We start from the raw sequence: 14,406 nt of genomic DNA, 5'->3' as shown, positions 1-14,406 counted from the left end.
CAGCTGGTAAGGCAGGTCTGTTCCAAAGCTCACTTTGTGTCTTGGAAAGAGCTCACCAGGAGCACCGTCCTCCCTCGCGCTGCTCCCGCTGGGTGAGCAGGGCTTGTCCCCAGGCTGGTGTTCAGCCCCAGTAAACCCCAGCAGCTGATCGGCTTGGTGCTGAGCTGCAGGCTAGGGGCAGGAGATTATTGCAGGCTATCAAACTTTATAAACCCTTTTAGTGCCTAATGGAGATAGGCAGAGAGCTGCGGCCGGGGGAGAAGGCTGAGCAAGTCCTGGTGCAGGCTGTAGCGTGGAGGTGAAGGTGCCTGCTTACAACCATGAGCACAGCTCGGGCAAGCTCGCAGGGACACGGTGGCTGTGTGGTAGGGCTGGCCGTGTCCTGCCAGCAGCAGCAGACCTGTTTGTGCCGCGTTTAGAATGGTTTTGGGTGTCCTGCTAGTCAGTCTCAGCTGTGAGGACATGGCCAGAGCCTGGGCAGGCTGCAGCAGCGCTGCCGGTGCGACCAGGCCTCTCTCCCCCTGTACCTGCAGCACCTCGTGCAGCCGGGGCAGCCACGGGGCCCTGGGGCCTGGCAGTAGTATTGGGGTGCAGGGTGTGGGGTATGGGATGAGGGGTGCAGGGTGTGGGGTGCAGGGTGCAGGCTGAGGGGCCGCCAGCACGGCGTGGGGGTAGCTCCAGCTTCCAGCAGCCATCCCCATCAGCTCTCCCCAGCCCGCTGACTTTTGTTTTGCATTGAAACCTCTTTCTCATAAATTTTACATCCAAGAGCAACCGTGAGAAATGCCAGAAGCCTGATCATCTAACATGCTTTAATACCTAAATTTATTCTTTAGTATCATTCTTATTTACATTGTTTTTCTGTCTCAAAAAAAAATTACAAAGGGAGGAAAAAAATAAAATTTTCTTTTACTTCCACGTTAGGAGGTGAGTTGTCATACACCCTCTGGAATTCTTTTTTGCTTTTGATCTTTATTTATTTGTTTAATTTTGGTTGATGTCCCAAGCATGGTTTTGGAGACGAAGGTAGGTCTTCGCTCTCCAAATCAAAAGGAAAAAAAATCAATAAACAAAACAACACTCTCCTTGCTCATATATTAAAAAAAATCCAAACTGTTCCATTCCATACCATTAAAAAACAAACAACAACAAAAAACTATTGAACTATTTCTACAGCTTACCAATTTAAAAGGGCGGGTTTTTTTTCAAAAGTATCGAATGGATCCAAAAATGATTTTACTAGAAGTGATTGAAGTTATTTGCTGTCAACATTTTAATATCAATATTACCACAATGTGTAGTCTCAAATTAGTTCCTTTGTAGTTTGCATGGGATGTGAATGCTGTCTCGGCGTGCCCAGACCTAGAGAACTTGTTACTACTGCATGAGCATCAAGTCAGATGTTGAAAAATATCTATTATATTTTGTGATAATTTGGTGAAAATGAGCACCTCCAGTCTCTGGTTGCAGTAGTGTGTTGAATGATTGTTCTTTTTTTTTTTTATATATATTCATATATATATTTTGGAGCTCTAAGCTTCGTAGTAGTACGGGCTGACTATTATTCAGTACTTGCTCTCCTATCGCATGGCCTTGGTTAAGTGTTAGAAGTTGGGCCTAGGCTGTTTATTCTGGTGTTTGGCTTTGTAATAACGGTGCATGCCCGGCGTCTGGCCTCATACCCAGCTTTATTCTCTGCACACCAGTCTTGAATAGCTACAGTGCTCAACCGAATTTTGGCGCACCCGCTTCCCCGGCAGGCTCCAACCCAGCCCGGCCCGGAGGCTTCCCCGGGGCCAACAGCCCCGGGCCCGTCGCAGACCTCTACGGCACGGCCAGCCAGGACTCCGGCGTCGGCAACTACATAAGCGCTGCCAGCCCACAGCCGGGCTCCGGCTTCGGCCACGGGATCGCCGTAAGTACCACGCACCGCGGCCCCTGCGTGCCAGCCAGGGTGGGATGGGGTCGTTATTTAGTGACGTTAAGGGGGGTTTGTTTGGTTTTTTAAACTATTAAGTGATGGAGTGGGTAGCGCATCACCCCTGTAGCCTCTGCCGCTGTGCTTAACCCGCTGCGGTTGCTGACAGGCTTGGTGCAGAGCTGCACACTGTTGCCCCAGAGCCGCTGGAGTTGCAAACTGGATTGGTAACGCTCGTCTGACGCCTTCTGTGGTCCTGACGTGGCTTATTGTAAAAAGACACGTTTAATAATTATGGCCTTCCAAGCTTCTGCTTATCCATATGGTCTTCACATCACTTGAACGGCCCGCTGAGGCTGATGTGCCTGCTCTCAGGCAGTGTACCAAGCCTCTGCTCCCACCCGCAGGGGGACAAAGAGGCTCTCAGGGACACCAGTCCTGCCCGTGTCCCACAGGGGTCACAATGTCCCGCTGGTGGCATGGGACTGTCCGGGCTTGGAGCTTCCAGCCTCTGCCATTGCGGCGTCAGTGTGGAGCTGGGGGCACATTAGTGTGGGAGGTGGGCGCTGCCTCACCCCCAGGCATCTTCAGGCCAGTTACGGTGTCACTAACAGTCCTTAAAATTTGCAGGTTGCAAGTAAGTCACTTGTGTTGTGTTGTCATGTCATTGGAAACGTATTTCTGTAATGCTGCGTGGTTCTGAAGGCTCACTAATTATGGGCGATGGAAATTTGCTTAACAAAGCTGCATGCTGTTTTTCAGATTGCACTGTTTTACCTGTGTGTGTTAGCATGAATGTGGTTGAACTGCTTTAGTGGCTGTCAGTCTCTGAAACAGAAAACCAGCAAATTAAGTTGTTTTACTTTTTCCTGGTAAAATGCTGAGATTTTTTTTCCTCTTGTAAGGTAAACATGTCAAAGTACAGAGAACTCCCCCGAGATTCCTCTAACTGAGAATTTTGTCCTTTCACCAAATTGGATGAAATGGGGGAGTGGGAGCATAGTGCAGACAAAATTCCTGAAACTGTGTTATTTTTATTGCATAAACTGCTGGTACCCAAAAAGCCAAAACAGCCTGCTGCCCACCATTCGTGCCCTCGTGCTCTGCATTCCTGCCCTGGTCCTGCTCCTCACACGGACACGCAAGGGACCTGACAGCCCCCTTGGATCCATTCTCATACAAAATGTGCAATATTATTACACCAATTTAAACTGCCACTTCCAAGACCCTTATTTCCATTTTTCGCTTGATGAAAAAGACCTGTTTGTTCTGGAAAAGTTGGTCACTTTGACCTCAGTGACACCCTGATCTTTCAAGTAATGAGATGCACAATAAAAGCCGTGATAACCTGATTTGTCTGCACTAATACTTCAAAGACTGATTTTGTATTTGACTTGCAGATTGGCAGCCTCTTAATTTCTCCTATCCCCCAATAACTGCAAAGAGTCCAGTAGCCCTTTTTTTACATATATATTTATTTAACACTCTCCATTTACTAACCCTGGTTTAAAAACAAAAAAGGGAAAACCCTAAGTTTATTTTTGTAACCGGGGGAATGAGAAGATGATGGTCTTGGAAAGGTAACCAGAGTTCAGAACATGGAGTTGTTAGTGACCAGAACAACTTTTGGAAATACATATTCATGCTGGCAACACAGTCTTTCAAGTCCTTTGATAATTTCTTGCCAAAAATTAATAATCATCTGTTCCCATGTATAGAGCACTGATGAACTTAACAATTGTACAATTTTAGGGACCTTTGATTGCAACGGCTTTTACAAATGGATACCATTGAAACGTTACACATGGTTGGTTGCCATCTCACTTGGAGGTATTACAGTATATACCATTTGTACTTTGTGCTAAACTACCATTTCCCTTATATTTACTTTAAGTGAACAATTCTTTTATCTTCATTTCGTCTTTCCTTGGCCTTTAATCATTCCTTTCTGTGATTTATTTTATTTAAATCAATCTCATGGGTTGGAAACTGGAAGGCAGATCGGGAGCTAGAACCCAGCAAAGACACGTTTTCATGACACTTTGTGCAATGATTTGGAGACTTCAAAACCCCACAGAAATAAACGGTGATCCCAAAAAACCTTTGGGGAAGCAATCAAGTGCCAGTTGACAGCATCATGGTCAGGGTTATAGATTCGCTATGAATGCACTCATCTAAAAATAGACGAGCCCCACTGCTTTATTACAGAGAAACCATCATTCTTAATTAAGTGCTGTACCAAATATTACAGCTAAAAGATAACATTGTAACTAGTAACCATAGAGCAATTATCAAGATTAAAAAAAAATTAAAGCTAAGCAAATTAAATTAAAGACATTACCTGAGTAATGCATCCTTGGATTGCTGCCAGTTTCCTACCCTTTGAACTAAGCTCGAGTTAATTAAACGTTTAATTTTTTTATTATTTTTTTGGCCTTTGGTATATTCATCTTTGCAAACAAATAGTCTTACACTGAGAATAGCATAGATTAGAAAAGTCAGTCAATGAAAACTAGAAGGTATGCCCATGAAACCACGGAAGTTCACCATTAGAGCTCTTGTTGCAGACACACAAATGTAATATATGTGACAACCTTAATTTCTCTGTCTTTAGCCCAGCACTACCTGATCAATTTCACATTCAGAATCAGCGTATGAATTAGGACTACAGTTAGTCAAGGGACTGGAATCTGTGGAAAATGTTCAGAGGCTTTAAATAATACAAAAATAAATGTAAAAATAGATGTATAGTTAAATACTAGTGAATAAAGGGGTTTGCTATTTACTCTTCATTACTCATAAACACACAAGATTACCTGAAATTGTTTTATGAATTGATTCGGTGCACCAAGTAGCATTTCTTATGGGAAAGCAAAAAAAAATGCATAAACACTCTTGCTTTAATCCCGGTTATTATTTGTACGTATCAGTGTGCATTCTCAGGTCGATTTGTCAGAATCCTTCATGTTTTCTGGGCCACCAGCCTGTGTAATAACAAGGTGGTACACAAAGCATGCTAGAGGTTTGAGCAGAACATCATAATTCAAACTAATAATGCTGCAGTGAAGGCAGTGCTCATCAGATTAATATATTGTAATCATTTTACACTTACCACAACACATCAAATTGTAACCATCATTTACTGGCCAGTATTAAAACTCAAGCCATTAATGACTTAAAAACAGAAAGTGCTTTTAATGTTGCTCATTACTAATTGAAATAGATTTTGAGTGGAGGAAATGAGCCTTGTTATTAATTCCTCCAGGACCACCGGGTTTGAAGTTACCGCCGTGGTGCAGCGCTCGGCGTTGGGGCGGCTTTGGGCAGTGACCCCAGGGACACAGCCAGCACGGGCACCTCGCTGCAGCTGCCCGAAGTCCCTAATATTTATTTCCAACCCTATGGCTGCAGCATGCCCACACAAATATAATAAAACAGAAAAAACATAACACTCATTTTACAGGAGCCTTGTAAATTCGGGGCGCGATGCCCGAGGAACACCTTGTGTTCTTCCAGTGCATCGAGTCGTGTTTGATTGCCACGAAGCCCGGCTGGTGCTGACAGAGCCCGGCCACAGGAGCACAGGGCATGGGTGCTGGGGACGGGGAGGTGCAGGGTAGGAAGGAGAAGTGGTGGCGTTGTGCTCCGCCACTCTGGAGCCGTGGCCTGTGCCTGCAGCGTGGCCAGGACGGCGCCGAGCAGGGCAGCGCCTGAGCACCGCGGTCGGGTCTCAAAACCTCCACTGACCGTTCTCTCCTCTGTGTCCTGTGTGTGCTCCTCTCCTTTCAGAGCCTATCTGGATGTCCGGGCAAGACAGGGCGAAGTTTCTGAGTGGTCCCATGTTTAGGTGATATCATCAGACTTTGAGCACTACATCATCACCAATAACAAACAAACTGGAGGTGGCACTCGACGGACTTAGGTTGTTTAAAATCTCTCTCATCATCTCATGAATCTGCTGTACTATAAAAACAACAGCTTTTAAAAGTATGTATATAAAATCCATTTCTTGTTCGTTTTATTTTCTCGATGGGTTCCCCCCCTTTTTAAACCTATCCAACCCACGTTTTTTCGTAGCGTTTTGACATAGCCTCGTAGCCACGTAGACCTAATTCTTTGTGTATCTCGTAGGAGCCTAACCATAGCCTAGCTGTTTATATTAAGGGTTTTCTTTCGTTTCCTTTTCCCCCCTCCCCTCTCTCCGTGTTCCTCCCGTTCTCCGTAGTCGTTGTTGCTTACAGGACGCTGAGGCGGCGCCGCGGGTCTCAGCGGGTGGCACCAGTTCTGGCACCGTAGACCTGGGCGGGTGGCAGCGCCGCGGCGGCGGGCTGGGCGCTGCCGGGGCACGGCGGGCGCGGGCACGCGCTCCGGCAGCGGGTTCCCTAGCCCCTCTTTTCGTTTGTGACGTGTCTTCGTTCACCTGATTCTATCTATTTTCGGCAATAAGGCAAGGACGGCAGACTTTGGCGCGTCCTTTTTCTATAAGTGCTTTTTTTTGTTGAAAGAGGTGATATAAGGTTTTTTGAAATTGTGAATTCTGAAAAAAAAAAAAAAAATACTGTAAATACAATTCCATTAACTACATATAAACTATTAAGAAAGAGAAATACAAACTATTTTTGTGATGGAGTCAGTCTGAGGCAGTTTCTCTATTAAAATGGAAGAAAAAAAAAAAAGTAAAGTTTTAACCGTGTAGACCAACTGCCAGAGCTGGCCCACCAGCGTTAGACTAACACTGTTTCGCTTGCTCTGTAGGTGTGGTAGACCTTCGAACTGTCCTAGCGTCATACCAGCATACTATCTAGTCATACGTGCACAGCTTACCAAGTAACAGTCTCGTTGTATTTTTAATTTAAAAACTGCTTTTCCCAAGACTGAAAAAGAAGCTACGGTTTTACTATTTAACGCATTTAAGGTTCAAAGCACACCTGTTCTTAGTTGTCGTTTCGAATTAGATCCACTTGCTGTCCAGTCATTTCAGCTGCTCCGAGCGCCCTGCGAAGCCCGGGGAGGAGAGGGCTCCCCACCCCAGGGAGCTGCAGGCGGAGCGGTGGTAGAGCTTGCATCGTTACCTTTTTTATCCATTACTTTTCTGTATTAACGAATTAGGAAAGCGACTTTGTTTTTTGGGAATACCTCAGTGCTACAAGTTTCACCCTAGAAGCAACGGAAGATTTTAATTTATTGTAGTTGTAAACAGAATTTTAAAAAAATAAAGTATAAAACATCATTGCACTGTGACTGGTAGGGGAAAAACTGACAGTTTCCTATTTGCACATGTTTAATATTTGGCTGTTATATATATGGTCCTCTGTTGGGGGAGGAAACTTATGAAGGATATTTTTTAATTTAATTTTTTTAATATTGGTAAATAGGCCTGCAACAGCAAACTAGAAGTACAACATGGTAGGTGGCATTAAGAACATACTGTAGTGTGGATATATTTCTTTTTTTAACGTAATATTGACAAGTTTTATTAATATTTTTTTAAATTGTTACGTTTATAAATTTGGTACTTTAGGTACAGCCAGTATAAGACACTGAATGCGACATTTGTTAAAAAGAGCTGCTGCACTCCTATTTTTGTAAATTTTACTAACAAGTAGACTAATGTAGACGTTCAATAGACAAGGTAGAGCAAGGCATCTTTAACAAAAACAAGGCACCATACTGCTAACCGAAAGGAGAAAACCTTGTTTTTCTTATTTTTAAAAAAAAAGAATCATGCTTTTTTGTGTAATATTTTAGGTTTTTTTCTTATTTCAGAACAACCAGGTTTAAGCAAAATGCTGGACGCTTTTTAAATATTGAGACTTGATCAAGTAATAAAGTAAATAAAACAATTCTTTAAAAAATAAAAACTAAAAAAAACAACAAACCAAATTCCCTGAAATTCAATGTATAATCAGGGAATTTTTTATTGATATTTTGTCAATGTTGATGATGTACTGTACTACCAGTTGGTTTTCCTCTCCATTCCCTATCACCTCATAGAATATTCTTTGTTGATCATTGTTGTATGTTAATAGTGTATAAAATGGCTATCTTGTAAGAGTGCTGTCCTGATGCTAGTGTAGTGAATTTTTCCCCCCCTCTTTCTCTCTTCCTCTTCTAGTACATATTGGTAGGTGTATCGTAATTAAGGTTAAAAATTTAGATGTAGTTATTCAGATTTAGGACCAGTAAGGATAGAACTTTCTCTTATTTAAGAAAAAAATGCTAATAATTTTGGGAAGGTTTTCCTTTTTTTTTTCTTTTCCTGTTTGTTTTTTTTTTTTTTTTTCTTTTTTTTTTTCCATTTCTTTTGCTGATCTGATGCGGTTTCAACTAACCAAAGGTCTCACAATGTTAAAAATGCTGGCAAACTCTTAAGGCATTTTGTAGATCCCCACCCTTGACTTTGAAAAGGGGATGTGCCATACTACCTTAAATGCTAATGCTAGATATGCAAAACTGGATTTTTTTAATTTATTTTTTAAAAGAGGGAGGCACGGTATATTAAAACGATTTTACTAAGAGAAAAAAATATTTTTTTAAGAATGCTCAGAAGAAATTGCTAATCTGTGTGAATATGTTTTAGATGTTTATATACCTTTTGAAAAGTCCCAGTGGCCCATAGCACAAATGTCGTGGAATCCGATATGTTTTGATGTGGCTACCTAGACTAAGGTTCACATTAGTCCCCCACTCATCTAGAAGTCCATTTCAAAGGGGTTTTTGTTCGTTCGTTTGTTTGGGGGTTTTCTGTAAATTTTCTGCACAAAGGCTCAGCTACATCTTTATTTTAGTCAAGCACAGGGAGCGAACGCGCAGTTACGGCAGATATTGCCCTTTTCTTTCCAAACAGCTCGTACAGAACTGCTACCCCCAGAGTGACCAAAAAGAGAGATTTCTATCTAGCTGTGCAAAATGGGCACCGAAAATACCTCCCCCTGAGAGCGGTCAGTGGCGGGGAAGCAGGTTTTCCCCCGTCGCACGCCTCCCGCAGCGCTGGGTGCTGTGCTGGCCGTGCCGTGGGACAATTTTTCTTAACCAAACACAATGCCAATTTTGAAAGGAATTGCAGAAATCCAAAAGAATTCAGTTACCCTCCCCCACCAAAAAAAGAAAAAGAAAAAAAAAGTCATTTCTGATTGGCTTGATTAAAATGAAGCCTGATCTGTCCCTTTTTTTGTTTCTTACACTTCATAAATGTTCATTTTGAGTTGAATTTGTAGCTTGGACTTTAAGGTAGCATGGCTCTCTTGCTGTAAGTTTTTTGGGTTTTGTTTTTTTTTTTTCATTGTACAGCAGCATTCAGCTGGTGAATGTTACACATCTTGCTAGACTAGTTAAACCATTGGGTAATTGTTGGTAATAACGACCTGAAAGGTGTTCAGATTTCTTTTCTTCCCTCCCCTGCTCTGAAACCTCTGATGCTGTTTTCATCTTTAGTGTGAATGAGGGCTAGTGACTCCAGCCACAGTTACCTTCCTGTTTCGTTTTTGCCATTCACTCAATGCAACATAATCAATAATAAAGCAATATAGTTTACTACATTTTTACTGAAGGCCAGCCATGGTTATGTATGATATTGCATATGAAACTGTTTACAAAAAAAAAAAAAAACACTAACTCATAGCTGTCTTTTATGCTATGGATATGTCTCTTGGGTGGAATTTTTTGAATTTATTTTTTTTTTAGTTTAGTTTTGTTTGTTTGTTTGTTTTTAAGCAAAATAGTTTAAACAGAAAACTGAAGTTAGTGTAAGTTTAAGAGACAGGATGCATTGAAGACACACCGGCAGATCCTGGGGTCTGCGCACATACACTGTAGAGTTTCATACGTACAGAATCGAATTCAAACCCATTTTTGTGTGTGAACACTACGTGAGGAGATTCTGTAAGCTAAGCAATACTTTAATACTGTAATAAAAATTACCAAAAATAATAAAAAATAAGTAGTTTGAGAGAGTAAATCTACGTGATCGGTTCTCAGTTACCAAACAATCCGAATGTATCGTCTTGAGAGAATTTCATTTCAGATCAGTGTAAAAATCCAAGCAGCCTGGCGGAGAAGCAGGACTCACCCGTGCTATACAGCTCTGTATTCTGTACATACTCGTAACACCAAGCGTGGGATCTGTGTGTCGCGTTGACCGTAGTGGGTAGCAAATTAAGTCATTCTCTGTTGTACAAGGTCTGAACTCCATCAGTACTAGAATGCAAGTCTAAGCATTTCAGGTGGTCATAAATGTACCTAAATAAACTATGGCACAGTGGCAAGCCTAGCCCTTCCTTTTATACTTTAGTATGAACTGATGAGAACTTTGGTAGTGACTTTTTTTTTATATATATACATATATATATGTATCTATATATATCAAGCATCTTTCAGGTCTCTGTGTATGGCTTTCTAAAGCCCTGTTGTAAAATACTATGTGGATGGGGGTCTCTCACATCACAGATGTGGAAAGTATAATTTTATATTTGTATTTTCAAATAAATAAGTTTGTGAAAGGTTTCCATCCTCTACTGTGGTCCAGAAATCAATGTGTTTGTCTGACAAAAAATACAATAAACTGTTTTGAACAGACCTGCGAGTCCCTTTTATTTGGAGCAGGGGGGAAGTGTTTGTTCCTGGGGGGAAACCAGCGCATGGCCCCGTTGCCCCTGCCCTCGGGGTCCCCATCCAGGGGTGACCTTGTCCTTCCCTCCGATGGGTCTGCACCGAGGGCAGATTGCAGCATTTCCACGGCATTTTCCTGTGCTGCCGACGCCACGGGCACGATGCAGCCTGTGCACACACATCTGGTGTGGGTAACGCAACGAGGGCAGCATTAGCCAGCTTCATTAGCGAGGGCAAATGGCTCAGCTGCACAGGTGATGCTGTGACACCTCCCTGTCCTCCCCCCATGTCGAATACAAACCTTACCGATGCTGGAATAAAGCACACAGCTCGGGAAGCCGAACGCAGCTTTCCTCTTCCTGCAGGTGGGGCTGCCCAAGGGGGGTCCCTCCCCATGCACAGCCTTGGGGAAAAAAATCTTTAAATGCCATTGGAGAGCTTTTAACCAAGGAGGGGCATGTGCCCTAGTGAAGAAGAGCAAATTGGGGTGGGTTGTTTCTGAACCATTTTTCCTACCCGGCAGGCAGGACCCAGCCACCTCTGGTGCTGAGATCTTGCTTGCAATAGGGATGAGAGGGAGGGAATAAAAGCCTTACGGGGAGGGAAGGGGCAAACATTACCCAGAAAGAGCTCAGGGGTGCCAACCTGGCGTCGCGGGGATGCACATCCTGCACCAGCATCGGCCGTGGAGGTGGGCACGGGGCGGGCTGGTCCCGGGGGAGCAGTCAGCACATCGGCCCCGCCGCGGGCCCGGCGGTTAGTGGAGCTCCAAGGGAAAAATTAGATTAGAAGAACAAATTAAAATAATTTAGGAAGTACTGTTTATGTGCGGTGGAAGGAGCTTCCACGGCGAGGGCTGCAGGAAACGATTTGACTTCCATCCAGAAGAAAAGGAGCGCAGGTCTGGAGTACATTAGTGTGGTGGGAGGCCGGGAATAGCAGCCACTTAACCCTGTCATTCAGCAAACATTAGTGAATTATGAGTGTATTATACGTTGGGTTATGTGTTTTGCGAAATGCCCGGAGGCCCACTATATCTGCGCTAAAATGTTAGTGGGGGTCTCTGTCAAAATGTAAATTTTTATACCAACTCCGGAATAAAAATAAGATTTCGTGTTCGCCTCCCAGCTACTGAAATCAAATTGCAGCCAAAATCAGAGTTGTAAAATAAGCAAAAATTTCCCTTCCCTGTCAAATTAGTGCCCCGATAAAGAAAACAAGGGACATAAACATGATTTACGGCCTTTTCCTCCCGCCATAAACATTTACAGCCCGTAGCACTGGGGTCCGTGTGGCAGCCGGGCTCCGGAGCTGTGCGGTGTCACCGTACCCATCCCAGTGCTCTGGAGCTGTGCGGTGTCACCGTGCCCGTCCCGGCGCTGCCCCATCCACGGGACCCCCGGCGCAGGGACCCCCCCCTCACCGCTGCTGGGCACAGGCAGCTCCGGGGGCGCTGCCACCGCTCCCTGCGGGCTGCGGCTCAGCAACAGAAGCCAAGGCAGCGCTTATTAATTATGAGCTTAAGCACTTCCCTTCATGGCTATTTACAAGGGCCGCCTCGTTGTTAATAAGGAATAATACAAAGGAGCGGGCTTTTAAAGCTCATTTGTTCCGCGGGACGCTGATCCGCTGCCAGCTGGGAGCCCCGCAGTGTGCCCCAGGAGGGCTGGGGCTGTGGTTAAGGGGACAGATTCCCCTCCAAACCCCAAACCATTCTGCTCCCAACTATGTGAGGTGTCATAAGGTGTCAGCAATTACACCAGAATCCTCATTGCAAGCCTGCCGGGGCTGCAGCTTTCGGCTGGTCTCAAGGTGCTGTCAGGGGAGATGCTCGCGATCCTCAGCTCTTTGCAGAGGGCACAGACGCTGCCTTCATCCCCAGGGCCACCTAGCCAGGTTTCCTGCTCTTTACTTAGGGCTGCAATTAGCAGCAGGGCAGGCTCCCATGAGCTGATGCCTGCTGCTGGGATCCACGGCTCAGGAATTGCTTGGCTGCAGGGGATCAAACACCAAGCCCAGGGCGCTGTAGGCTCTGCCCCTGCCCTGGGGCCGAGAAGCTTCCCCGCCTCAGCCTGACCCGCTCAGTCCCTTTGTGTTGGAGTCCTGCTGTGTTGTTATTATGGGCTGTGAAAACAGAACCAGAAGGGTTCTGAGGCTCAGCCACATCCTCCTCCACTCCTGGGCTTTCTCCAGGAGCCGGGGTGGTGGCGGTGGCAGCGGTGGTGGTGGTGGCAGCAGCGGTGGCAGCAGCGGTGGCCATCCCTCGCCCCGCCGCCACTGCGCGCTAATTGCCGTGACATATTGAGTGGCACTCGCCTGGGGAGCGAGCGAGAGGAGCCCGCACATCGCTCCCGCTCAGTAATAATTACTGATTAAAAACTAGTTAAAAAGGCAATGAAGACCGAGACGTGCATTAACCGAACGACCCCCGTCTCGAGCCAGCCGTGGAGAGACGGCAGCGATTACAAAACCATCGCTTAAAACAGCCCCAAACATGGAGGGTGGCTTGGGTTCTCCCAGCTTTATTGTACGGCTCTCCCAGTGCTCCAAAATCCCATTTCCCATCAGGGTATCATGGGGGGAATGGGTCCTGCAGAGTCACGAAGACCATGGCTGCTTTTACCCTATACAGTTTCAGTTTTAATGTCATGATTTCCTAAACATGGAGGGTCTCTGGCTATGCACATGGAGGAGCACAGAGAAGTGGGGATGGGGAGTGCAGGGAGGGCCCCCCGCCCTCCCAGCAGGTCTTACTTCTTGGATAGAAAACTCTTTCCACCCTGCTCTGCCTGAGACCCGGCACCATGAGCTGCTTCATAAGGGCCCTGTTTTCCAAAAGGAGTCTGAATAAAAGTGTTTTTCCTTTCCGGTTACTGCACTTCACTCGCAGCTCCTGACAGCTTTGAAAATGGCTCCAATTGAAATCATCATTTCATATTGATTTTGGGTTTTTTCTTCCCTCCCCTGACAGCTTTGCACTGAAGGTGTTTTCAAGTGTTACTGAAATAGAAAGCTAAATTTCCCCTTAAAGCCTGCCTTTTCGGCTGCTCCGGCGCTCTCTCACTCATATGCTCTGGGTATCCCCACGCCCCACTGCAGGGGTCAGAGCTTGGGGCCAGCCACTGCTCCTCTAATCCTGATCCCATTCCAATTTTCCACTCCCCAATGCACAGTCTCCTTTGTTCGAGGGCTGATTTTTCACAGGCAGCTGGGGCTGCACCCTGGGAATGTGCTGTGGCAGTGGGATGGGATGGGACGGGATGGGATGGGATGGGACGGGACGGGACGGGACGGGACGGGACGGGGCCATCCCACATCCCAGGTCCGCAGCTTTGGTGCATCACGCCACAACTCAGCCCGCACTGAGGGCTGGGCTCCTTTGCACCTGGCTTTTCCAAGCATGCCAGAGCAGGGCTGGGCACTGCTTGTGTGTAAAGAGTGGCTGGGAAAGTGGGGCACTGGTGCAACGTAAACAGCAGCGAGAGTAATAAGCATGAGACAGCATGTACCTCTGTCTTTTTATGCCTGCATTTGAGCCACTAATAAAAATGCTTAGGATTTGTACAGGATTTCTCATCTTCAAAGCGCGGCAGTATTGTGTTCTTCCTCAGCCCCTTTCATCCAAAGATCCAAGCGCTTTCTACCATCATGTCACCACCTTTTGATAGGTGGGGAATACCTCTCTTTTATCTTGAAAGAGCAAACCTGAATGGGCTGCCGGCTGCAAACCTTCCCCGCTGCCCTTCTTGGAGCCGTGTCCCCAGCCCCTTCCCCTGCCCCCTGCCCTGATGGTGGCTGGGCAGCAGCGGTGCTCCCACAGCACCTGGGGCCATGCACTGGGCTTGGACCCTTTGGTGACCCCCTGCAGCACCAGGAGGCTG

At 45.6% G+C, this 14,406-nt stretch overlaps 1 protein-coding gene across 12 annotated transcripts in view; it reads left to right on the top strand.

The window, feature by feature from the left end:
• Positions 1-10,492, top strand: part of MSI2 (musashi RNA binding protein 2) — a 228,748-nt gene extending 218,256 nt beyond the window's left edge. For 4 of the 12 annotated variants that reach the window (XM_084492862.1, XM_084492864.1, XM_084492869.1 and 1 more), the window contains 3 exons: positions 1,707-1,915; positions 3,671-3,748; positions 5,708-10,492. In XM_084492862.1, coding sequence (XP_084348988.1) covers positions 1,707-1,915; positions 3,671-3,712 — 251 coding nt within the window. In that variant the 3' untranslated portion in view covers positions 3,713-3,748; positions 5,708-10,492. Of the gene's footprint in view, positions 1-1,706; positions 1,916-3,670; positions 3,749-5,707 lie in introns of those variants that run through there. The other 8 variants (XM_084492874.1, XM_084492871.1, XM_084492863.1 and 5 more) reach the window with 5 other exon arrangements.
• Positions 10,493-14,406: the final 3,914 nt, after the last annotated feature.

Source organism: Aythya ferina, assembly GCF_964211825.1.
Source record: "Aythya ferina genome assembly, chromosome: 19".
NCBI classification, from domain to species: Eukaryota; Metazoa; Chordata; class Aves; order Anseriformes; family Anatidae; genus Aythya; species Aythya ferina.
The sequence above is the reverse complement of the archived record's forward strand: the minus strand, read 5'-3'. Positions and strand labels throughout refer to the sequence as shown.